Source organism: Parathielavia appendiculata (genome assembly GCF_033297405.1).
Source record: "Parathielavia appendiculata strain CBS 731.68 unplaced genomic scaffold N657scaffold_2, whole genome shotgun sequence".
Classification (NCBI taxonomy): domain Eukaryota; kingdom Fungi; phylum Ascomycota; class Sordariomycetes; order Sordariales; family Chaetomiaceae; genus Parathielavia; species Parathielavia appendiculata.
Window position 1 is genome coordinate 2,947,609 of NW_026944221.1, and position 23,693 is coordinate 2,971,301.

Below are 23,693 nucleotides of genomic sequence, written 5' to 3' on the forward strand. Positions count from 1 at the left end.
TTAAGTCATTGTCAAAATAGCCGGCCTTTGCCATCTTAAACCGCGCACTCCGGTCAGGTGGTTTGGCGTCAGCGTTTTAGATTGAATTCGCCTCCTCGCGTCAAACCGTGTCGCAGATCGGACAAGTCTTCAAAGTCATTGAATTCTCGCCCAACCCACCACTCTATTTCCCTTTCTCGTCGAGGTTCTGCTTTCGCCGACAGCACGAGTGTCAGCCCTCAGAACTTCACCATGTAGGTTGTTCGATACTGGGATCCGTCGAGAATGGCTTTTACTAAGATATTTTCAAGGTCTCGACAGACCCGGCAGCAGCGGCGTATCATGGGCCCGTTCGTGTTGCCCCTGGAAACTTACGACTTTCTTGGACTGACGATATTCTCAACACAGGCAGTCGGCCTTGACCGACTTCTTAGCGGTGAGCGTTCTCGCTTCTATCGCTGCGTTATCACTTACTGACTGGTGCTCGATCAGTCCCACAACATCTCTGCCAATCAAATCCGCCTGGACGCCGAAACAAGACGGAGAGCGGCCGAAAATCAACAGGTTGATGCACATGACGGGAGCAATACTCAAGCTTCAGCTTCAGCAGCGCCTGCGGCCGCGACACAGGCCGTCTCCGCCAGTCCTACGCCGGCCGGCCGTCCAAGACGGGCAGCAGCGGCGAATTCGCGAGACGAGGAGGCACGCAAACGGGAGCAGAAGGCTATTGATAAGATCAAGGCCAGCAAGAAGTTTCAGAAGCGTAAGCGTGGGCTGGACTCAGAAGATGAGGATGATCTCGCCCGCGCGCTTTTGCAGCGCTCTGCTCCACTCCCAGGCCAGCAGGACAACTGCGAAAGCTGTGGAACACGGTTCACGGTTACCGCGTATAGTCGAAATGGTCCGGACGGAGGGTTGCTTTGCACCCCATGCAGCAGAGAACTCGACAAGGAGGAGACGGCAAAGAAGAAAAAGACGAAGCGAGTCAGCGGCGGGGCAGTCGGCCGACGCCGGCAACTGCAAAGCAACATCCTGGATGGCACATATGCGCTGGGTGCCAAGAGCTTGATGACCCTATGCATTGAGACTCTCGCGAAGAACATCGATCTTGCCGAGGACCTTGGAGACCTCCCTCCGCTAATCATAGACAAGATTGCGCGGAAGCTCTCCAAACATCGTCTCCTCGACGCAAGAACTCTCAGCTTGTTCCTGCAGCCCACGACAGAGGAGGTCCAGATATATGACGGCGCCAAGCTCAGTGCTGACGACTTCATCCGTATCTTCCAGACAGTTCCTAGTCTTAAGAAGCTCAAGGTAGGCGCCTGTTTAGATACGTTGTATGCCCTATGTGGTTTCCGGGAGAGCGATAGCGATCGAGACATCGAGTTTCCCTCATAGACACGCTCTCAGCTCTATCTGAAGGATAACCCGCTGACATGGCCTAGGTTCGCAATGCGGTTCACTTCAAGGATCAAGTCATGGACTACCTCCTGTCGCGTCACATCGAGTTGGAAGACCTGTACCTCCACGGCGCGAACCTGATATCCGAGTCAAAGTGGAAAGAATATCTCCAACACAAGGGCGCACCTCTCCGCTCCCTGCGCGTCTACTTTACCGACAAACACTTCGGCGATGAAGTTCTGGCTATCCTGCCGACCACCTGCCCCTCACTCACCCGGCTCAAAGTTAGCCACAACCAGCGAGTCACCGGGGGCGGCATCGCTGCCCTCGGTGATATCAAGACCCTCCAGCACCTCAGCCTCGACCTGCGCAATGAGTTGCACTCAGACACCTACGTCGACCTCCTCAGCAAGATCGGCGCGAACCTTCAAACCCTGTCGCTCACGCGCGTCAACGGCGCGGACAATACGGTCCTGAACGCGATCCACACGCACTGCCGCTCGCTCGTCAAGCTGCGCATCACCGAGAGTGAGGAGATGACAGACGCCGGGTTCGTGCGGCTGTTCAAGAACTGGGCCAACCCGGGGCTGGTCTTTCTCGACCTGCAGAAGTGCCGCCAGCTCGACTCGGCGCGTCCCCGCGAGAACCCGGACGGTATCGGTCTGTGCTCCAACGGGTTCCGCGCGCTCATGGCGCACTCGGGCAAGACGCTCCAGGAGCTGAACGTGCACGCCTGCCGGCACATTGAGCGCGCCGCGTTTGAGGACGTGTTCAAGCCCAACGGCGAGACGGTCTTTGAGGCTATGTTGAAGCTGGAGATCAGTTTTTGCGAAGAGGTGACGGATTTTGTGGTGGGCTGCGTGTTTCGGTCTTGTCCCAACCTGAGGGAGCTGAACGTGTTTGGGTGCATGAAGGTGAAGGATGTGAGGGTACCGAGGGGAAAAATTCTCGTGGGTGTGCCGAATGCGAGGGGCATGGTTATCGAGGGGGATGATGACGAGCAGTGAGGGAGTCAAAGAACCGAAGGAGTTTATGACGGATACGAGGTCAACTCGTCGGGACCTTGCTTGCTGGTATCTGCAACTGTACGTGGCTTTGCTTTTGCTCATGGGAGGTGGTTGGAATGATGGACGCAACAACGAAAACGGCCTAGATGTACGGAGTATGCGCTTGCGATGTCATCATGATGGGTCTCGCTATGGCAAAATCGCGGCCCTGGCAAAACCGCGGCCCTGGCAAGTACGGAGTGTCAACGATTTGGTGCATTGCTAGACCTGGGCATGCCGAATACTGTTTGAGGTACCAGGCTCAGTTGAGTGGGGATAAGGTTAGACTTCGCACACTCGCAAGCTCAATGACCTGTTGGCCAACTTGTTACATCGCTGACCGCCATGTTGCGATTTTTGCTAGCCCGTAAAGTTTCCTAGGTTGTGTTGGCATTGGGGACACTTTGGTTTGGGCCGACCGTCCTCGCCAAGCGCGACATACGAGCTGGAGTCACCCGTCTTGAGCCTCAGCAACGACTCATGGTGCTGACGATGGCTTGGGTTCCGTGTCTTCTCCTCTCATATGAAGCAAGGTTGCATGAAGGCCGAGGTAAAAGGTGCCCGCAGCTGTCGTGTCTTCCTCGGTCAGTGGCCACTGACCTGGTATGAAGAAATTAACTGCCCACCACTCCAACGTGCTGGGCCAACTCCATAGGGAACTGCTTGCGATCGTCATGCTCACCCCTCTCTTTTATGCATGTATGTGGTGCAAAAAAAGGGCGGCCATTTCGTATATGGCCATCGGCAAAAGAAGGGGAAGATCGGTTTTGCTTGGCCTTCCGTCATGCTCGACCCCGAATCCGGGTGTGGCTTGCTGGAGCTGCTGGGCTGACCGCCGTTTTATGTAAAGACGGGGGCCGGTGAGGTTCGAGAACGCCGCGGGAGGTGTGGAGCATGCAGGGCCGGGCAAGCCCAGCAGTCCGGGTCTTGGCTTCTCTGGGGATTGCGGGTCCGGGGAAGCCTCGCGGTGCATGTGAGTTAGCGCGATGGGGTACATTGGCGCCAGGGAGGGAGATCTCGAGGTGTTACTCGTTTGGGACTCATCAGGTCTGCGACACGGTCTGCAGATGCCACCATTCCAAATGCAAGCCCGTTGGCAGGTGCATCCGAGGTGTCCCGCGGGAGTCCGATGCTCGGAACGAGGTAGCGAACGGCGGCGCGGGGAGATGGTGGAGGTGCTCCGGGGCATAACCGACAGTCCGACCGCCCGGCCGGCGTGGGGTGAGAATGGCGCCAGGAGTGCGAGGCCGTTTGCCGCTGGCCAAACCGCTTCTATTTTTCTGAGCGAGCTCCACAAGCTTCCGGGCCAGCACTGAGAAGCACCAAGGATCAGCTCACAGATGCCAAGGCTCGCAGACGGCAGCGAGAAAATCAGACCATAACAGTTGGATGATGCACCAGAGCTGTCCTACGCGCACTCGAGCACCGCTGGATGCGCAGAAGGTCCCAGTGAGTCAGTTCTGTGCAAATTCCAATCTTACCCGGAAGAGCAGACCTTTCCCCAAGACCGCAATCGAAACCACTCGATCATGAATATCGATCCAGCGCTGGAGATGCCGCATATTCTCCCAACCTCTCGAAGCTCTCTTGGGCGGCGTGAAGACGGCGGGCGCATGAGTCAGGGACCACTCCAGACATTTCCCAAGACGAGTTGGAACTTGGCATGTCGTCCCGGTGTGCCATGTCGAGGTTCGGACGGTAACTCGGCCAATTGCTAGGCAGAGGCCGCCCAGCAGACAAGGGCACATCAGACGCGGATGTGACCTGTTTCATCTGGCAGGGTAATGGCTTCTGGAAGGTTTCGCTTTCCCCAGGCAATGTCCGGGGTTCTTCCGAAGGAGAAATTGGGACTCTGTTCGATGCGACGAAACGGTGTCAGACCCTGGCATGAGTCGGAAGAAATCGGGGGGAAATGGCTGGCCGATTGATGCATCGCGTGCCTTTTCCCCAGCCATGCCCCTGGTTTCCACTTTTTATGTCAGGTCCACCGACGCCCAATGCCCCATTCTATGGGTCGAGCGGGTTTTTTGTCGGGTTGTGGGTCGAGGCCCAGCGCGGCATGGCAATCGGGAAGACCCGCTTCTCGAACATCGAAAGATGCATCCATCTTTCCCGTTTCTCTTTGCAGGCTTCATCTGTAGCCGGTATTAAGTTCCTACTTTGTGAGGACGGAGCACGATTCCGGGCGCACAGCATTGGTCATAAGATCGGGAATTTCCCGGGCCTCGCTCCCATGCACAGTACGAGTGAAACTGTCGACAACGCCCGTGCCGTGTCCCGAGATTTGATTCTATGAAGCTGGAAGCTTAAGGCGCTCTGTCAACAATTGGGACGCCCAGCCTCATTCGCACGTGTACAATACAGCACACAATCATTAGGTAATAATCAAGCAGGAAGCCCCTTAGTGTAGTGCGCGTGCCCTATTGCTCCTTGTCGCAGGCAAGGGAGAGGTTCGGTGTTCAAAGCGATATCTGTATGGACGACGGATCGGGATCGGAATGCGGAACCGCTGTCTTAGCCCAAAGAGGGAATAAGCTTTCCAATTTCTGATGTCTGATTGGGCAAATGGCAATATGGATACCTGAGCCTCAGGGGACTGAGCTTACCCCCGGGCCCTGGAGAAAAATCAATGTGTCCCGTGACTGACGCCAACTGACAATGGATGAGAGATACAAACAGATGGAACATGGGGATGTCCGCTGCCGTGTTATCATCGCCGGGCTCACTCGATCGTGTCCAACACACTGTAGTCAGTGAGTACTCGATGAGTACTGATAACGTTGGGGACAGCGGCATGGCTCTGTACCTTGGCCTGTCTGTGGGACCTTGGCAGACTTCACATGGGTCTTGGGTGCTGGAGCTCTGAGACAGACGCATTGCAGCTCTTCTTGCGCCGCACAGGATCGGGAACGTCTAACGTCGCACAACGGCACGGCGGTGAACGGTCGACATCAGCAATCTCAGAATGGTCAGCTCAACCAACCGTATCTCAACAAAATGATCAAAATCTGACGACTTGACGGGAAAAGCGAGAAACATGGTCGCTGTGCAATTTCGCAGTCTATGGCTCCAAGGCCCGCTTCGGGAATCCACTCCGGTCCCACCCGGGATGTCAGCTCGGTGACCGTGACTCTCAGGCTTTGCCTCAGGGATCGTGTACCCTGTTGCGGAAGGTACCTCTGTGTAAGTGCTCGACAGCGCAAATTCGCCAGTAGCGGGAAAGAGTGACTCCCAAACGTCTCTGTCTTCGTATCTGTACTCTACATATCACTCCCTGCCATGCGTGGACAAGGCGGCCTCGACTTTCCACTTTTTCTTATTGCATTTCGCGACCCAACGGAGCTCTGAGGGAGGCGCGTATCGGCAAAGCCGCCCCTTGACGCCTTAACGGCCCTTGAAACGTGCAACGAAAACCCAAAACCATCAGACAGGCCTCTGTCGCATCGCCCATCCTCACCAGCGAGTCTTCAGCGCTTTCTCGTCTGGACATGGGCAAGCGTGCAGCGAAATGGACGCTGCTTGCGTCTGGTGCAATCAGCGCGCAAAAGGTCTTAAACCGCCTCGCTCTCAGCAACAAGCGCGTTGGGCGGACACTGCAACTGTCTCTTTTGTTGACAAAGGCTCTGGTGGCCCGGACTGCTATCAGTGCTGCTGCCACTTCCAAGGAGGGAAATTCTTCTGCTGGCCCCGGCCGTCGTAATTCTAATAATACAGCCAGCGCTAGACTCACGCCGCAGCGGACCCTCCTTCTACACCTAGTCCAGCCCTGCCTCGAGCTCGCCCCGTGGATTTACACTCTTGTTCTCCGCGTCCGGCTCCCTCTCTCCTTCTTCTCTTTCCCGTCCCTTACACATGCAATGGCGTCGTATGCGCACAGCACCACATCTAGCTCCGACATCTCAACGCCTCGGTCCATCTCCCCATCCTCGGTGGCATCTGCACGCTCGTCACCCTCGTCTATATCTAGCTCCAAGCGCATGTCCATCTCGTCAACACGCAGAATCTCAGCTGCCAACCCAATGTCGTCGGTCGATATTACCGCCATCCAAGAAGCCATGAAAATGGCCAACCTCGACACCCTCCGTGGGTACTGCCAGAAGACATACGGCCAGGTCCACCAATATGCCACCACTGAGTACATCAGCCAGAGCCAGGCCCTCGGCTACCAGGTGCTCAACGAGCCCATGTGGAATAAGGGTGAGTCAGCCAACTCGGTCCCCGCGTCCCCAGTAATCCCTCTGCTCCGTCCGATCTTGGTCTTTATAAGGACCCCTCCTCCGTCCCAATCGTTTGGATAGCAGCGTCACCACCCACACTTCAGACGGACTGGCACGTCATTGCTCTCTTTGGATGTATTGCTGGCGGACAACCCGCATCAGTTGTACCTGCATCTAGATCATACTCTACCACCATTGAGCGTTTCCGCTTTGTCTCCTTCACCATGTCGTCCAGTTCTCGAGCTCTGTCCCGATTGCGTGCACTGGCAGCTAACTGCTCTCCTCCGCCTGAAGGCCTGTCCTTCACACCGGAACAGCGCATCGCCAAGAACCTGACTGGCCTCATCCCGCATGTCCTGGAGGGCAACGACAGGCAGTGCGAGCGCGCGCTCAAGATGATCCGGACACGGCAGACGAATATCGACAAGTACCTGTACTTGTCGAACCTCAAGAGCCAGAACGTTGACCTCTTCTACCGCCTGCTTATCGACCACTCCAAGGAGCTGATGCCAATCGTGTACACGCCCACCATTGGCGATGTCTGCCTGCAGTACTCGACTCTGTACACGCGCCCCGAGGCGCTCTACATCTCCATCAAGCAGCGCAAATCCCTGAAGACAATTCTAAGGAATTGGCCCTACCCCAACCCCGAGATCTGTGTTGTGACGGACGGTTCTCGCATTCTCGGCCTGGGCGATCTTGGCATAAATGGCGTGGGCATTCCGGTAAGTTGGCCTCGGCAAAGCCAGGTGACCTCCGAGGGTGGCTGCCGGCGGCCCGGTGGGAGTCCCAGCACGTCGGTTCGCGGCTAACGGCTAATGTGCATGCATTAGATTGGCAAGCTGGCCCTGTACACGGCGGCTGCCGGTATTCATCCGGACAAGACGCTTCCCATCGTGCTCGACTGCGGCACTGCCAACGAAGCGAATCTCAAAGACCCGCTCTACCTCGGCTTGCGCGCCAAGCGCGTCCCGATTGCCGAGCAGCAGGAGTTCATGGACGAGTTCATGCAGGCCGCTGCCGAGGTCTATCCTGAGATGGTTGTGCAGTTTGAGGATTTCGAGAGCGAGAAGGCCTTCAATTATCTCGACCGGTACCGGAACAACTACAAGTGCTTCAATGACGATATCCAAGGCACAGGTGCCGTTGTCCTTGGCGGGTAAGAGTTCATCCGGCAGAGGCCCCACACGCCTGTTGGACCCCTTGTCTGACCCGCATTTGCAGCTACATTGGAGCCGTGAACCTTTCCGGCGTTCCAGTCGAGGAACAGCGCCTCGTGTTTATGGGCGCCGGCTCTGCCGGAGTCGGTGTCGCGAAGCAGCTGGTCGAGTACTACACCAAGCGCGGTCTGTCAGAGCAGGCCGCTAAGGACAAGTTCTGGCTCGTCGACACCAAGGGCCTCGTCACCAAGGACCGCGGCGATAAGCTCGCCGAGCACAAGAAGTACTTTGCTCGGACGGACAACAACGGCCACCAGTTCCGCTCTCTTGAGGAGGTCATTGAGTATGTCAAGCCGACCGCCCTGGTCGGCCTGACGGCCACCCATGGCGTCTTCACCGAGTCTGTGGTGCGGGCGCTCAAGGCGTCCGTCGATGCTGGCGGTCTCGGCCGCAGGCCCATCCTGTTCCCTCTCAGCAATCCTCTGACCAAGGCCGAATGCACGTTCGAACAGGCCGTGGCGTGGACCGACGGGACCGTCATCTTCGCCTCCGGCTCGCCCTTCTCCCAGTTTACTGTCAAGACCAGTGACCACGCCGTCACGTACTATCCCAACCAAGGCAACAACGTCTATGTGTTCCCGGGTATCGGCCTCGGCGCCATTCTCTCCAAGGCCAGCCGCGTGACGGACAACATGATCTACACGTCGGCTGCTGCCCTGGCCGGCTCGCTCAACGCAGAGGAGATTCATAAGGGACTTATCTACCCGCGGATCGAGCGCGTCCGCGAGGCTAGCCTCATCGTCGCCCGTGAGGTCATGAAGGCCGCGCGGCGCGACGGCGTCAGCCAGCTGCCTGAGGAGCAGTGGCTCGAGTGGGAGGAGTGGGGAGACCCGGCGCTTGACAAGTACATCAAGGCCCGGATCTACGACCCCCAGCTCTGAATATGACGCACCTGCAAGGGCATCGTTCGCTGGAGTGACGTTGCTTCGTTTGTCGGTCATGAATGGCTTCTGCACTTTGCTTTCTCCTGTTCAAAAGCCAGCCGGACCGCTTACGTGTGGGCCGATACGGCCATCACCTTGACCTTTTCGTTGATGATTCCCCGGCTTGTGGATTGGTAGGTTTGTCTGGGGCTTGGACGGTACTGCCCGGCCCGCGATTGCGCATGGGGCTTGGGCTGGGACGGACATTGCATTGGGATGCGTGGGACCCACGCAGCGTGCTGTCGATGGTACGGGCACTACGAGGGGTAAAATACGGATATGGGGTATGGTTTTCGCTTAGACTAAAGATGAGTTGCTCTACTAGGGAAGTAGCTTAGTTCAGTATGTCATAAGGAGTGACATTCGATTCCAATGGCAACGCAGTTTGAGTTGCATTTCACACTCCTTCCATGCGGGAGATCTATCGTTGCCAGTGACAGGCGTTCCATGACAGACGTTGCTGTGTTCTCATACCTAATGTCTCCTATCATCCTCATCTCACATGACATAATTCTCAGCATGACCTCCTGCGCTGCTCCTCGTTGTCATACGGGGCCTGATAATCGGCGTCGTCCGCTGACCAGACCTGGAACCCAGGGGGTTAAAGTATTTAGCATCGTCCCAATCAATAACTTTATAAGAACGAGCAATGTCCCGGTATACACCAGGATACTGTGCCCGTGCAAGTTGCCGTGGCAAAGAACACATTCCGGTTTGCTGGACACGGATGTCTTTGGGGGCCAGTAGGTAGGTAGCCTTGTCGTGGGACATGACATGACCCAGAGCGGCGGGATGACCACTCCATCAATACCCGTCGTGGTTGAGGGTTTGCTACTCTCTGTACAGCCTTGAGAGCAAACTCGCCGTTGCCCACCTCTCTCGACGGGAGCTCGTAGGCAAGCCATCTTGCTCTCGGTTGACATTATTCTGTACAGGTACCAGACTCAAGACGATAGCTGTGTGAAATCACGAGCCAGAGCCTCGTCAGAACAGGGGGTAAAAGAAGATAACCTAGGAAGTGAGATTAGGAAAAAGAAGAAGTATGAACAGAGGAATTGAGAAAGTGAAGTAAACAAGGAAAGTATGAAAACAGAGAATCAGGGAACAAGCAGAAAACAGGAGATTGTGCTATTCTCAATGGCCAGAAGTCCGCTATGAAAGAAAGAGTAAGACAGAAAAGCATAGAGAAGGAAGACAGGGCAAAAAGTTTGAGCGTATAATGTTACAAGCCTTACATTCTGTCCTGTTTACCTTCCTCAGGTCATCCACTGGCAAACAAACCAGGGTTGGATTGTACTTGTACAGGCTCCAGTCCCGCTTCCACCCAAATGGTCAGGAAGAGCAGTCCCTGATTTTCATCTTGCCAGCTAGCTAGATTGCAAATCGACGACCATCTCCCGCACTACGTACGCTGCGAGCCATCCAGCACCCGTCGAACCAGTCAAGTACCAGCCATGTCGCCCAGCCGTTCCGGATGCCACGACCTGCTAAATGCTAAATGATGCCACCGCCATGATCAACGAACGCCTCCAAAGATTGATCCTCTTCCCCGGAGAGGTAGACAGGAACATCCATTCCTGCCCACAAAAAATCATCTCACCTCCCACCGCCGCCGCCCGCCTCCACTAGTTTCCGATCCGCCCTCTCCAACTTCCCTCTCAAGCCCTCATCCCCCATGACCAACACAAACCACTCCCGCAACATCCTCACATACTCCACATACCCCTCCCAGTCCTCAACAGGCGGCCCCCTGATTTGCGGCGCAGCAGCAGCAGCAGCCGCAGCCTGACTCCCCCCATCCGCATCCGCATCCACATCCCCAATCCCATCTCCATGGCCTCCGTCCCATACAGCCCACGCGCTTTCCACGCCCGTCCTGAGCCCCCACCCCTTCTTGCTCAGCGCCTTGACCTGAAACCGCTGCAGGAGCACCACATCCCCCGGCTTCACCGCCGGCAGCGAGTCCTTGTGCGGCCGATACAGCTGGACCTCGACCATGGCCGACGGCGCCGCCGACGGGTCTGTGACATGGAACGACATGAAGTACTCGCGGGGTCCGCCCTTGGCACGCGTCGGTTGCGTCGGCTGGGAGGTGACGACGGCGATGGCGTTGGAGAACTTGTCGACGTGTTTGGCGAGTGACTTGAGCGGAATGCATTCCGGCAGGTCGATGCGCAGGCGCTTGGTGAGGTCTGCTCTGAGGGAGGTGATTGTTTGGGTAGTAGGGTGGTGGCCGGTCGTTGCGATGCCGTCGAAGACGACGGCACCGTGCTTAGACGGTGAGGCAAGGGCTGCTCTCGCGAGACTGACGCAGTTGTCTTCTTCGTCTTCGCGCTTGGAAGGCGACGCGAGGGCTGCTCTCGCCAGGTTCACGCTCTCGTCTTCCTCTCGCTCGGGGGTGTGGCGCGTCGCGTCCGATCGGAGGCTGCTTGAGCGAGCGCGGGTGATTATGGGGCTGGTTCGATTCGGTTCGGGCGCCTTCTTATGGCGCTTGGCTGCTACGGCCTGCCGGGCGAGGTGGACGCTGATATCAGGAGAAGGGGAGTGGCTGCGCATTTGACCCTCTGCTTCTGCGTTCTGTTGTTCTTGTGTGAGCTGTTCCATAATCATCGTTTCGTCCTCAACGTCGTCTGCTGCTGGACTTCTGTGTCGCTGGATTATCTCCGTCTCCCGCATTTGCTCAAGAGACTCGCCGATTTCGCCCGCTCCCTGCTTCCCCATGTCTTCTATCTGAGAAGACAGCAGAACTGGCTTATCCTCAGACACGCCCTCGTCGAATCTCACAACGGTAGGCAGGTTAGTCGGGATGACGCCGTCTTGAGCGTCAGCTGTCGCTAACTTGGGAGATCGAACAATCTGCAATTGGTCAGGGCTTTTGCCATCGATCCGGAGGTCGTCATCAGTTGCCTGCTGGGGCTCCGCCGGCGGCGCGGTCGCGTCGGTTGATGACTTGGTCGGCTCCTGGGCATGTTTCCGTGCCTCGGCCAAGAGGTCGGCCTCGGTCTTGTCAGCGGCGGCGGCCGCATTGTCAGTTTTGTCTGCCGGTTTCTCCTGGTCCTCAGCCTCTGCATGGGCGGTCTCGGGTTCGCCCTCGGCCGCGTCAAGTACCTCCTGGGGCGGCTGCGCTACGGTCGGTTCTTGTGCAGCGGTCGATGGTCTGTCCGCCTCCTGTTGGACGGGCGTCTGGATGGTCGGTAAAGGCGCCTCTGCATCCGGAAGGAGCTCGTCTGCAGCAACGCTCGCAGCAACATCTGACACGCTTTCGGCTCCAATGGCTCGAGTCTCGCGGTCTGGTGCTGGCTGAGGAACAGGCTCGAATTTCCTTGGGGCGGGGGAAGGCTCGTCCTCGTCCTCGGAGTCTGAGAGGAGGCTGATGACGACAGGCTCACCCGACGGCGCTGGCGCAGCAGGTTTCCCAAGGTGATAGCCTTCCATTTCTTCATCCTCCTCGTCATAATCGTCCTCATCGCTCTCGTAGTCTCCTTCCTCGTCCCACTCTTCGCCCTCGCCATCTTCATCGTACATCTCTCCATTGCCGTAACGTTCTTCTGCTTCCATCTCGACCTCGTCATCCTCTTCCGAGAGGCCTTCCTCGTCGTCTGAGTAGTTCTCATAATTGCGCTGGTCATAATCTCCCTCCTCGATCTGTTCTCCATATGCATACTCATCAGACTTCACATCTTCGTCCTCCTCCTCGTCAACGTCAATCTCGTCGCCACTGACTGTGTCCTTATGCTCTACAAGCGACTCGTCTTCATGCAGGGGTGCTTGGCGTGAGGAGTTCCCCTGATGTCTCTCGGACACATCTTTATGGCCGTAGCTGGCAAAGCCGTCTGGCGCCCTGTCAGGAGTCACTGTGTATGCATGGAGCGACGCCTGTCCGGCCATGACCCTCGCCCTTTCTTCCAGGGCATCCGTGTCGAAATGACCGCCCTCCAAGAGGTTGTACTGCGAGGGTTGCGTCAACATCTCCCACTGGCCGTCAGCAAAGCGCTCGACTGCAGGTGGGTGTGGAGGCACAGTTTGGCCGTGTACCACCATTTCATTATCCTCATCTGCCGCATTGAGGTAGGTGTTCATATCGGCGAACTTGGCTGGGGCTGGAGCGTCGTCAAGATAGGATGCCGGATACCGGTCCTGCTCGTGGTGATCTGGCTCCGGAGCAGGTTCAGGTACTGCCGGAGACGGAGAACGTGCAGTTTGCGGGATGTGGGAAAAGCTGAACCTGACCTGATCTGATAGGCTCAGGGACGACTGTACTCGGGCGGGCGCACTCGCGCCAAAGGACAAGAAGCTGGAGCTCAACGACTTTGGGCCAGACAGGGTGCTTGCGACAGTCCCGCTGGCACTTTTAGATGGAGGACTTGTTCGTAGAACGGTTGTGGACGGCTGCGCCGCGGCCGGTCCCTCCTTTACAGATTTCGACGGAGAACGCTCGCGCCGTTGTAAGTCAGGATCCGATCCTGACGTCGAGGGGGGTTCGTCCTGGAATGGAGCAAGTCTCTGCGTTGAGACCCCAGGATTTGGCTCCTCTTCAGGGACAGAGCTGACGGATACCCTATCAGCCCCACGAATCGTGGTCCTCTCTTCTCCCACAGCGCCAGCCGAGTGTTGTGGAGGGGCCGGTGTCGGCGTCGTCTCCAACTGCGAGAGAACGGCATCGACAATATCCGGAGCCTGCTGCATATCGACCTCGACTGTCTGGCAGCCCTCGTCCATCATCTGGGGTTTCGGTGACGGTTGGGGAGACGCATCTCTAGGCACATCCTCCTCCATTGCGTCCGGACCAGGTGAGGTCGGCTCACGGTTTGGTGACTGGCTGCTGTAGCGCCATGCACCGCTGTCGCGCCCAAATCTGGTTCTCTTGCGGCCTTTGCGCTTGATCCCACCGTCTTCCTCAAAGATGTCGAAACCGCCCTCGAACAGAGTCCCATACGAAAGCCGAGCCCGTTTGACAAAGGCAGGTGAGGGATATTCATCCAGCGGGAGATCTGATATTTTGCGAACCGTGGTCGGGATTTCGGGGACGCTCGGCTCTGGGTCAGGAGTAGCTGCCATCGGCGCATCAGCCACCTGGCCGTCTGGCAGCTCTGGCGCGGGATGGTCAATGTTGATGTGTTTTACTTCGCCCGATTCACCGAACTTGACCTAGGAAATGGTTAGAACATGCCGGCTATGAGTGACCCGGCCTTGCGCGCAAACCTGGAGGTTGAGGTTCTGATCGAATTGCAATTGCCATTCGACCCTCGCACCGGGAATGCGACCCGGGGACTCATCCTTGGACCACTCGGCACCATCCAAGCTGAACAGCAGTTCATCGCCGGCTCCCAGACCCAATTCAGAAGCGGTTTTCGCACTAGGGCCCTGGAGCTCTATTCGTATTTGTCCTTTGGCGCGACGAAGACGTACGTCGGGTTCCGCGATGAGGAAGGCGAGCCTCTTGGTGACCGAGTTGTAGGGCCATGTAATGGTAATCTCTCCACGAACAGCGCGCGATGCCTGGTCAGGCAACTCAGGATTGAGTTGCGCAATTGGCGTCTGAATTTTCGACGCCAGCATGGCAGCGCTGTCGCCGTTGACCGCCGCCATTTTGCATCGAGCGCAGGGAGAGAGCAGCTATGTCATTGGATCGGGACCGCGGAAAGTGTGCTGAGATTCTACAACATTTGCCAGTCTCGCTGGAAATGGTAGGGAAAAGGAAAAAAACGAAAGGTCTTTCCAGAGATTGGAGGTCACCAGCTCGCACTACCTCGGTTATTTATTTTGAGGTGAAAGGTGGTTGCTATGTTTGCGAACAGATCGGCTCCAGAAAGCGCGACAAGCTCCAACCCCAACATGACGGCGACGACGCGATGGGGAAGTGCGGCGCTTGGTTGGGCCATAAAGAGAAGGCGGTGAAAGGCTTACGCTCAAGCTCCAAATTGGTCAAAAAAAATTACATGACGGGAGCATCAAAGACTCATTAAACAGATTCCGAAAAGGAAATATGCGATAGCGTTAAACTAGGGTAAAGAGAGAAAAGAGATCGGCTTGTTGTCATCTCTACTCCATAAACCATGCTGTTAAAGTCATCCTCCGGAGTATCTAGTTTAGGTATCACCGGTATGTATAATAAACAAAGCGGGACCTTGGCAAGTACGGTACCTTAAATGCAAGCTCTCTTACCTTAACACTAATTAACTAGCGGACTATAATGGGAAATCGATTTGACTGAGCATTTGTCGGTCATTCCTTACTGTCAGTTGTTACTTTCTTTTCCGGCTACAGGCACTCTGTGTTTCTTCGAGGTTCTGCATATACACATCCTTTTTCTAATTTCTACAATGGAATCCCAACACACCCGCTTCGACATCAAAAGCATTGCCATCGTTGGTGCTGGGCCATGCGGCCTTGCAGCCGCCAAGTACCTGCTCGCTCAGAATGCATTCCAAACAGTCGACATATTTGAACAGCAGGCAGAAGTGGGCGGTGTATGGTATTACAGTCCGAAGCCTTCCGCGACAGTCCGCGTGCCCCAAGTGACAGCCGACTGTCCTCCAGACCCTCCTCTGGTATCCCATGGCGAGGAGGATCCCGTCTTTCCCTCGCCCATGTACGAGGTTTTGCACACCAACATTCCCCGCGCGTTGATGGGGTACTCGGACTGTCAGATCCCCAATGATACGCTAATTTTCCCGTCTCGACAACACATCCAGGACTATGTAGTTGAATACGCCAGAGACATCCGGCATTTCATCCGGTTCTCGACCCAAGTCAGGGACATTCGCTTGAGAGTGGTGGAAGGGAAAGATCGGTGGGATGTGGACGCAAAAAGCCTCCAAACTGGGGAATTAAAGAGCGCGACATACGACGCTGTCGTTGTGGCCTCGGGTCATTACTCCGCCGTTTACATTCCCGATGCAAAGGGAATCCGAAAGTTCCACGAGGCGCATCCTACAGTCATCTCTCACTCGAAGCACTACCGAACACCGGAACCTTTCACCAACAAGAAGGTGGTCGTCGTCGGCAACGCGGCCTCGGGGCTCGACATTGCCGCGCAAATCAGCCCGGTTTGCCAAAAACCGCTTCTTCTGTCGGTGCAATCTCCCACATCAGACGAGAATCTGACATTCTGCGGCGCTGAAGAGGTTTCGCTCATTGATGAGTTCCTCACCGAAGGACGGGGCATCCGGTTCCAGGACGGCCGCGTCGAGAAAAACATCGACGCTGTGATCTTCGCGACCGGCTATCTGTTCTCCTTTCCCTTTCTCCGATCCCTCAAGCCATCCGTGGTGACGGATGGGCGTCGAGTGCGCGGCTTGTACAAGCATATCTTCCACATCGACCATCCAACTCTGGTTTTCACCAGGTTGCCCATCAAGGTGGTGCCATTCCCGCTCTCCGAGAGCCAGGCGGCCGTGTTCTCGCGGACGTGGGCGAATCTACTGCCCCTTCCCTCCGTCGAAGAGATGAGGAAATGGGAGCAGGAGGAAGTGGAGAGGCGGGGTTCGAAGTTTCATGTCTGGCCCGAAGGTGGTGATGCCGAGTACATCAACTCGGTCCATGAGTGGATTGTGCGGTCGGGAACACCAGGGAAGATACCACCGTATTGGGACCCTGAGCTGGTTTGGCAGAGGCGGATCTACGCAAAGGCCAAGTTGAGGTTCGAGATGGACGGGCGGAGGGCTACAACGCTTGCAGAGCTCGGCTTCGAATACTTGCCCGACCAACACGAGTGCTAAGTCCGACACCAATCAACGGCGAGACGTGACTGTCTGGCCCGGGGTGGAGCGAGCTTTGACCGGGGGTTCCGCCGAGCCGCATGCATGTCTCACATCGGCTGGTGGCGGCTGAGCCGCTTGATCGGCGCAATTCAACAACACCTTGTAACGGCGTTCGTCAGTCATCATTGGGTCCTGACAAAGCGAGACCGTTGGCCACCTCGAGAGTGAACTTGCAAGGAATTCGCCGTGTTGGGCATGACGCCTTCGCTTTCGCACACAAAGGGCTCGCTCGCAGATCCTCGCCAGTTTGTGCCTACCTGATGCGAATGGTGGTCCCCTTACGGGGTTGAGTAACACACAGTACCTCCGTACGGACGGCACTCAAATGAAATGTTATCGTTTTCTTCAGGGGAGAGGGTAGCGCCGTAAGGCCTATGAAGATGATACCAGGCATATGACTGCACCATAGACCTACGCTATTTGCATGAGCCTTGATCAGGCTGTTCCTGCGGTCTCTAAAGTCCTCCGCTCAACTCAATTCGGGTTATCGTACGTCACATCAAACGTGTCGTCCTCGCCAAAGCAAGTCCTGTACGCAATCCTCGCGTACCTTTCCGCCGGAGCCGCGAGGTCAGGCGCCACCAACCGATACGCATCGCGCAGCAACATCCAACAGTCAACAACACTGTCCACGAACGATCCCCATTTCCGGACAACCACAGTCGCGGCGCTCGCACCCGGCACAGCCCCGTCCTCAATCTCATATTCAAGCGGCGCCAGCCGCCCCAGCGCCAGCTTAACAGCCGTTTCGGCTTCCGGGTCGATCCGGATGGTCATATTACTGCCACCTCCGCCACTCCGCTCGCCGTCGACAAATGCGTGGGCGAATGCCCCTTCGCACAAAAAAGAATACCCGTCTTGATCACCTTGGTCGTGAAGAGCCCGCGCCCGCGGCAGCCGCATGATCGAACTTCTACCGGACCGATATACGTGGCAAGGTCAAGGTGCGGCGGGCGGAGTTTGGCTGCTTGGGCGTGCTTTTGCTTGAAGTCATACTTGCCGTGCGTTTGCTCTGCGAGTCGTTTGATGGCTTGGTTGAGTAGGTCCTTCCCGGCAGTGTTGTTGGGAAAAGTCAGTCGCAAGTCCTTGAGGACTTCGCAGCAACCTCGGAATCTCTAGAGGCTGTACAGGGCCTGGGCTTTGCGGAAGAAGGCTTTCTCGGACGGCATGGGGGTGCTCGTTGCGGACTCGGCGTCGGCAAGCGCAGCATCGAATTGCTTGGTCCTGAGATAACTAGCGAGCGGTTAAGCCTGATGGCTTGAGCCTCTTCTTCGATCGGGGAGCAAGCAAGGGCTCGAGTGTATCTGCCATGGTAACGAGCATCTACATCACTGCGACGGTAGTTGGTTCACCTAAGGCTTACGATTCGATGGCGACCCGGAATTTTGACGCGGGGAAGCAGGCGTTTCCTCTCGTCTTCAAGTCCATAGCGTTGTTGCCTTTCTTTGCCTGTTCCCGTCGCCAGCAACCGGGGATTCGATCGTCATCCTCGGACAGGAAGACTATGTCGCCGAGTTGGTCAACACGGAGCACGTAATCGCCGTCGGACATGGTCTTCAAATATGGCTCCTTGACAATCATCACCATCCCCTCCCTGATGACATCTTCGGCCGTGCCGCCTTTCTCGTCCTCTTGGTGGTACAATAGCAGCAAGAGTACGTCGCCCTGCTCGTCATCCAACAGCCATGACAGCGGTCATTCGGTTCTGGGGCTAACGGCCCGAAGCATCATGTCGTGCCCCGATGGTGAGTCTCGAGACGCAGATCGTCAACCATGATCTTGGTCAGGTCACAGAGCGGTCAAAGACATGGAGCGTAGGATGAGGGGACGAATGATGACGACACATAGGCGCGATTAGCATCACGTCCCCTGGAATCTGGGGTTGCCAAGAGCCGGAGTTTGAACTGCAGGCAGGATTGTCTCAACGCAATGCTCCTTGGCGGAGGGCGCTCGCCCGCGCGAGACTGGGCATCCTGAAGAGTTTGTTTCGACCTCTGCGGCGGGCCGGCGTAGTCGGCCGACACGTTGTGTGTATTCAGGGTACGCCTGCGCCAGCTTGTTTTCGTCTTCCGAGGGCGACTAGTAGAAAAATACCTGGGAATGGTGTGGCGACCAACTGAGAGAGCGGGCTTCTTACCTAGGCTAGAAAGAGGGCTGCAAGTGTTTGCACGATCCATTTGCGTCTTGTGATACAAACGGCGGAAGCCGCGGCTGTAGGCCTCGGTTGTTGTTTGTTGAGCAAACGCGTGGCAATCCCCATTTCATGGTATGCCACGATTACCAGACTTGCGTCAGGCGTTGATTTGGAAACCCGTGCCATCAGCGATGGTTGCATGCCGAGTGCTGGTCAAGTGCACCCATCCTTGATATCCCTCTAGCTCTGTTATGAATGTCCATAGGCTCAGCCTTGGGCCTCCTCCCAGACTGTGAAGGGAGACTGAAATGCAATGGTTAAGTTTCGTGCTCTCGAACCACAATGGTAGGTTCAGCAAAAACTAGACATAGCTCGTCAAGACGAACGGTCATCTTCGGGTCGCTGTTGATTCTTTCACGCTTCGCATTCGAGGAGACAAATGACGCTTCTTCGACAAGGGAGCGTCCTGGGCTTGTGGCGGGTTTTGTGAAGTTGCGGATGGAGTTCCGGATAGCTAAGGTCGAACGAGCACCATTGTCTGTCGAGATGGTGAGGCCCTGGTCCGAGCCATCAGATCAAAAACGATGCACTCTAGCACAAGGTAGTTTGCTTGACAACAATCCGTAACTTAACTTACCTACCGTCGTACAATACCCGGATGCCCTGATCCCAAACCAGGACCATCAGCGTTCACACCAGCCCATGTCTCGTGCTACATCAGAGATACCCATAGGAAGAGAAACAAGACAATCCCACTCGGTAAAGTATGTTCTGACTCGATGGTTCCCACAGACCACAGCCGGATTCCGTCGGACGTTGTTAGGGAGACCGGTGTGGGTGCCGAGCCGGCAGTCTCGGAGACTAATACCCGCTACTACCAGTTGGGGGGGTTGAGTGGGTTCATCATGACCTCCATGATCCTTTCCCGGGCCCAAAAACGGCAGAGCTGCGTATTGCCCCCGGGACCTAGCCGATTTATAAGCATGGCTTTCTTATCTCAGCCTTGTTCGATCCCAACAGTTAACAGATTGTTGCTGTCACTGTCCGGAGCTCGCAGTCCCCATCATCGAATTGCTCTCGCTACCAGCAATCTTCTGAATGCTGGACGGTCAATGTTTGGTACACATTTCGATTTCACCTAAAGTCGCATTTTCGCTACCACTACGGCGGGACCACCACCAACATGGACTCCATCAACAACAAGAAGATCGCAGTCTCCCACCAAGGCGCCGGGATGGACCGCCATGACAAGCCCCCTCCACTGGATTTGAGCCACCACTACTCGGTCGTCACGAAGCGGCGATTGCCCTCCCAAATCAAGCAGGCTTACAAGTTCTTCCAGATCCCGGGCATTTTGAACATTGCCGGCGGTGAGTTCTCATGTACCGTATTATCCCTCTGTTGACTCTCACTGACATGACGTCTAGGACTACCCAATGTTCAGTTCTTCCCCTTCGATACGCTGGAAGCCCAGGCAGCCAAGCCAGAGCGCTGGACTCCTTCGCCCAACCATCCTGGCGAGCCTGCTGCCTCGGCCTCATCAGATCCCGCTGCGGCCAACCATCTTGCCGTACCAAAGACGCTGCACGAGACCGACCCGTTGAAGAAGATCGACCTCTCCACGGCTTTGCAGTACGGTCTTGCCCAGGGTTACCCCCCCCTGCACTCGTGGGTGCGTCAGTTCACCCGCGAGAATCTGCACCCAGACACACCCTACCGCGATGGGCCCGAAGTTATTATGACTTGCGGCTCGACCGACGGCTTTTCCAAGACGCTGAGCCTGCTTGTCGACCAGTGGACCAAGGGCGTCAATGACATCAGCCAACGCCCCGGCCTCCTGTGTGAGCACTTCGTCTACAGTAACGTCCTCAGTCAGTCCCAGCCCTTTGGCGTCCAAATCGTCCCGGTGAAATCAGACGCTTCCGGCATGGCAGTGAAGGGCCCTGGTGGACTTGAAGATGTCCTCGCCAACTGGGATTCGTCCAAGGGGAAAAGACCGAATTTGATGTACACCGTCACGTAAGATGCCATCCCTCTTGAGACAGCGAAGCTGTCGCTGACAGACCCAGACTTGGCCACAATCCCACCGGCATCGTCCTGTCGGTTGAGCGCAAGAAGGAAATTTATGCCGTCTGCAGCAGATTTGACGTCATCATCGTCGAGGACGAGCCCTACTGGTATTTGCAATTCCCCTCGGCCGCCACCGAAGAAGCCAAGTCCCGCGGCCAACCCCTTCCCCCCGCCTCACAACCGCCAACACTCACCCCCAACCGGTCCTCATCGGGCTATCCCTTCCTCGGCTCGCTCGCACCATCCTTCCTCTCTCTCGACACGGACGGCCGCGTCGTCCGCCTCGACACCTTCTCCAAAACCGTCGCGCCGGGCTGCCGCCTGGGCTGGATCACCGCCCAACCCGCCTTCATCGAGCGCTTCGAGCGCATCACCGAGTCCACGACCCAGCAACCCTCAGGCTTCGTGCAGGGCCTCATCTCGGAGCTCGTCCTGGGATCCTCCGCGCAGAACCAGCTCGCCAAATCCACCTTCTCCCGCCTCTTCTCCTCTCCCTCCTCCTCCACAAACCCAAAATCCTTCACTGGCTGGGACACCTCGGGCTTCGTCCGCTGGCTGGCCGGCCTGCGCGGATCCTACGAGCGGCGCATGGTGCGCATGTGCCGCATCCTCGACGACGGGTCAACCCTCGTCTCCGCCTCCCCCCTACACCCGTCCTCCACCTCGGAATGGTCCCCCCTCGCCGTGTCCCAGACCAAACTGTTCACTTACTCCTGGCCCCGAGGGGGTATGTTCATCTGGCTGCGCGCCCACCTTGAGACCCACCCACTGTGGCTCGTTCCCTTGCCGAACCCCAGGTTCCCTGTGCTGAACGGACCGGTCCTGTCGGCCGCGTTGATGGTGTGGCTGACGACCAAGCCTTTCCGCGTGCTGGTCACGACGGGGAGCATGTTTAGCGCGAATGAGAAAATTCGGAAAGAGGAAGGGTGGAAGTACTATCGGATTTGCTTTGCGGCCGAGGCCGAGGAGAACGTGGATCGCGCCGCCGAGAGGTTCGTGCACGGGGTGCAGGAATTCTGGAAGGTGAGGGATTTAAGGGTCGTGGAGAAGTTGTTGGGAGAGCTCGGGGCGGATGGGGAGGTGCAGGCGGTTGGGGAGGATGTGAGCAGATTGGGTTGGTATATGGGATGCTGAAGTCCACGTGTCTGGTCATTTGAGCGAAGCGAGATGTGAACAATCTGAACTGTAGTCGTCATGACGGATATTCAGGTACTTGCGATCATATCCATACCTACTTGTACTTTGCAGGAATTTTTGGGGGGCCCAGTTCTCTCCTGATCTCGTCAAACTGCTCTATCCCGTTCTTCCACTTGCCCTTCTTGACCCGCTTCTTCCCGAACATCGAGTAGTCACCAAGGAACTCGTCCAGCAAGCCGTCAAAGTCTTGCCGCGTCGGCCCTTGCACTGTCGACATGGTTGATACAGCAGACACGGAGCCCAAGTCGTCCATGTCGGCATTGTACTCCTCCTCGATCTTCTCGAACCGCGCGTCCAGGATGCCCAGCTGCTCGGTCCTCACCAGAGAAGAGGACGTCATCGAGTATGTCGAGGGGTTCGTCATGGCACCTTTCCTCGTCTTCCTCCGCCCGCCGTTTGTTGTCGTCGTCCATATTGATGATTGCAACTCGGACGGTGCTGCTGCTGCCCGGGGCTTCTTTTCCGCCTTCTGGTCGCTCTTGAACTTTTTGAATTCCTCCATCCAGTCTTCTGACACGGCACTCTCCCCAGGCTGCGCTTTGTTCGTGTCTGTGAGCTGCGGCGCCTCCTCGTCCTTTGCCTCTCCCCCAGTTGCCTTGACGGTGCGATCTGACTCCCACCCCTCATCCTCCTCCTCAAATTCATCATATACCTCCTCAAACTCGTGCAGACCCAACTCCTCCCCGTCCTTGGCCAGCTCCTGGAAGATATCCTCGCCGCCTTCGTCGTCCACATAGGCGTCGTCCTCCAGCGCCTCAAGAACCTCCCGCAGCCGCGGGTCCATGTCCGGCTGGAAACCCGCGATCGCGTCAGGCACGTCCTGCTGCGCCTGGTACGTCAGTCGCTGCAGGTTTTTGTTGGGTAGAATGTCGTTGTCGAGAGCCAGGTCCTCGGTCTGGTTCTGCAGGTCCAGCTGGCGCAGGGCGTCCTCGAGCGGCTGATGCTGCTTGGCCTTGCCCTTGTTGCCCACGGGTTTGGCCTCGACAAACACGGCCTCGCCCGACCCCTGGCCCAGGTCCCGCAGGTGCTGCATGTAGTCGTACTCGGTGTCGTCGTAGTAGATGCCGTAATTGGCCGCCTCGCCCTCGTTGTCGCGGATGCTGAGCGCGTCGGACCCCAGCTCCGAGGCGAGGTCGCTCAGGCCACGGCCCTTGGTGGACTTGTTGGCGGGCTGAGTCGGGGCGAGCACCATGGCCGGCGCCGACTCGTCGTGGATGAGGGGATCATTTTGAGGGCGGTACACGAGCGTGAAGTGCGTCGCCGTCTTTTTGTTGCTGCAGGCGGGTCAACTAAGTAAGTGACTTAAAGTTGGCCAGAGACTACGTACATCCACTTCCCCTTCGGCATCTTGAATAGCACTCAGAGGGCACTTTGGTGTCGAGGGTGGTTGTTGGACAGAGGAGAATGTGCCCCTAGTGCGTGCTGCTTCCCCTGGCATGAACTCCGCCAGATGGCACTCCCAGGTTGCTCCAATCTGGAAAATTTTGGTGGGGTAGAATTTCGTTATCTTATCGAATACCTAGTATCCGTACTGAGTATTACGGCTTAAGATACCACTTCAGTCAAGCAGCAAGAGTTTGCGTTTGATTCAGTTTTGACCACGGAATGAGCAATGGCATAAGATATGATCTGCTAGTGCATCCATAGGTACCCAAGAACCAAATTGTGCTCCTTTGGGTGGCGATGATGCTAAAGACAAGACTACCGCCATGCTAAGCAATGACGCCAGATGTACTCGTACGA

The 23,693-nt window shown here is 56.7% G+C and overlaps 9 protein-coding genes across 9 annotated transcripts; 5 read left to right on the forward strand and 4 right to left on the reverse strand.

The window, feature by feature from the left end:
- Window positions 1-80: 80 nt before the first annotated feature.
- N657DRAFT_641743 (RNI-like protein) lies at window positions 81-2,748 on the forward strand. The gene is made up of 5 exons (XM_062792207.1): window positions 81-233; window positions 291-329; window positions 388-415; window positions 472-1,293; window positions 1,425-2,748. Coding segments are annotated over exons 1-5 (1,854 nt in total). The 5' UTR covers window positions 81-231; the 3' UTR covers window positions 2,388-2,748.
- Window positions 2,749-2,917: 169 nt separating this feature from the next.
- Window positions 2,918-4,022, reverse strand: N657DRAFT_641745 (uncharacterized protein). Its single transcript, XM_062792208.1, has one exon. It carries the CDS (start codon window positions 3,613-3,615, stop codon window positions 3,118-3,120), a length of 498 nt encoding a protein of 165 aa, XP_062651497.1. The 5' UTR covers window positions 3,616-4,022; the 3' UTR covers window positions 2,918-3,117.
- Window positions 4,023-6,175: 2,153 nt separating this feature from the next.
- N657DRAFT_558868 (uncharacterized protein) lies at window positions 6,176-6,625 on the forward strand (the record flags this gene model as incomplete). The annotated part of the gene is made up of 1 exon (XM_062787967.1): window positions 6,176-6,625. A coding segment is annotated over one exon (450 nt), but the record flags the coding sequence as incomplete, so codon positions are not given.
- A 15-nt stretch (window positions 6,626-6,640) lies between these two features.
- Window positions 6,641-8,789, forward strand: N657DRAFT_224429 (uncharacterized protein). Its single transcript, XM_062786296.1, has 3 exons — window positions 6,641-7,368; window positions 7,477-7,802; window positions 7,868-8,789. Exons 1-3 carry the CDS (start codon window positions 6,868-6,870, stop codon window positions 8,742-8,744), a joined length of 1,704 nt encoding a protein of 567 aa, XP_062651499.1. The 5' UTR covers window positions 6,641-6,867; the 3' UTR covers window positions 8,745-8,789.
- A 1,207-nt stretch (window positions 8,790-9,996) lies between these two features.
- On the reverse strand, window positions 9,997-14,647 carry N657DRAFT_687950 (uncharacterized protein). The gene is made up of 2 exons (XM_062796913.1): window positions 13,989-14,647; window positions 9,997-13,934 (listed from the first exon to the last, which is right to left on the reverse strand). Exons 1-2 carry the CDS (start codon window positions 14,373-14,375, stop codon window positions 10,383-10,385), a joined length of 3,939 nt encoding a protein of 1,312 aa, XP_062651500.1. The 5' UTR covers window positions 14,376-14,647; the 3' UTR covers window positions 9,997-10,382.
- Window positions 14,648-15,109: 462 nt separating this feature from the next.
- Window positions 15,110-16,507, forward strand: N657DRAFT_653876 (FAD/NAD(P)-binding domain-containing protein; the record flags this gene model as incomplete). Its single annotated transcript, XM_062794454.1, has 1 exon — window positions 15,110-16,507. The coding sequence occupies one exon, from the start codon at window positions 15,110-15,112 to the stop codon at window positions 16,505-16,507; it is 1,398 nt and encodes a 465-aa protein (XP_062651501.1).
- Window positions 16,508-17,023: 516 nt separating this feature from the next.
- Window positions 17,024-18,100, reverse strand: N657DRAFT_631496 (uncharacterized protein; the record flags this gene model as incomplete). The annotated part of the gene is made up of 3 exons (XM_062791060.1): window positions 17,024-17,462; window positions 17,678-17,782; window positions 17,913-18,100. 3 exons carry the CDS (start codon window positions 18,098-18,100, stop codon window positions 17,024-17,026), a joined length of 732 nt encoding a protein of 243 aa, XP_062651502.1.
- Window positions 18,101-19,608: 1,508 nt separating this feature from the next.
- Window positions 19,609-22,054, forward strand: N657DRAFT_641755 (PLP-dependent transferase). The gene is made up of 3 exons (XM_062792209.1): window positions 19,609-20,053; window positions 20,111-20,702; window positions 20,753-22,054. The coding sequence occupies exons 1-3, from the start codon at window positions 19,867-19,869 to the stop codon at window positions 21,885-21,887; spliced, it is 1,914 nt and encodes a 637-aa protein (XP_062651503.1). The 5' UTR covers window positions 19,609-19,866; the 3' UTR covers window positions 21,888-22,054.
- On the reverse strand, window positions 21,885-23,384 carry N657DRAFT_641756 (Low temperature viability protein). Its single transcript, XM_062792210.1, has one exon. The coding sequence runs from the start codon at window positions 23,140-23,142 to the stop codon at window positions 21,985-21,987; it is 1,158 nt and encodes a 385-aa protein (XP_062651504.1). The 5' UTR covers window positions 23,143-23,384; the 3' UTR covers window positions 21,885-21,984.
- Between the last annotated feature and the right edge of the window lie 309 nt (window positions 23,385-23,693).

Excerpts from the sequence above, each read along its gene's own strand:
- N657DRAFT_224429 (XM_062786296.1), top strand. The coding sequence starts at position 6,868 with ATGTCGTCCAGTTCTCGAGCTCTGTCCCGATTGCGTGCACTGGCAGCT. Across the intron at positions 7,369-7,476 it reads TAAATGGCGTGGGCATTCCG|ATTGGCAAGCTGGCCCTGTA; the intron begins GTAAGTTGGCCT and ends TGCATGCATTAG. Across the intron at positions 7,803-7,867 it reads GGTGCCGTTGTCCTTGGCGG|CTACATTGGAGCCGTGAACC; the intron begins GTAAGAGTTCAT and ends CCGCATTTGCAG.
- N657DRAFT_641743 (XM_062792207.1), top strand. Across the intron at positions 330-387 it reads CAGCGGCGTATCATGGGCCC|GCAGTCGGCCTTGACCGACT; the intron begins GTTCGTGTTGCC and ends TTCTCAACACAG. Across the intron at positions 416-471 it reads CCTTGACCGACTTCTTAGCG|TCCCACAACATCTCTGCCAA; the intron begins GTGAGCGTTCTC and ends GTGCTCGATCAG.
- N657DRAFT_641755 (XM_062792209.1), top strand. The coding sequence starts at position 19,867 with ATGGACTCCATCAACAACAAGAAGATCGCAGTCTCCCACCAAGGCGCC. Across the intron at positions 20,054-20,110 it reads CATTTTGAACATTGCCGGCG|GACTACCCAATGTTCAGTTC; the intron begins GTGAGTTCTCAT and ends CATGACGTCTAG. Across the intron at positions 20,703-20,752 it reads AATTTGATGTACACCGTCAC|ACTTGGCCACAATCCCACCG; the intron begins GTAAGATGCCAT and ends TGACAGACCCAG.
- N657DRAFT_641756 (XM_062792210.1), bottom strand. The coding sequence starts at position 23,142 with ATGGTGCTCGCCCCGACTCAGCCCGCCAACAAGTCCACCAAGGGCCGT.
- N657DRAFT_687950 (XM_062796913.1), bottom strand. The coding sequence starts at position 14,375 with ATGGCGGCGGTCAACGGCGACAGCGCTGCCATGCTGGCGTCGAAAATT. Across the intron at positions 13,935-13,988 it reads ATCAGAACCTCAACCTCCAG|GTCAAGTTCGGTGAATCGGG; the intron begins GTTTGCGCGCAA and ends ACCATTTCCTAG.
- N657DRAFT_641745 (XM_062792208.1), bottom strand. The coding sequence starts at position 3,615 with ATGCCCCGGAGCACCTCCACCATCTCCCCGCGCCGCCGTTCGCTACCT.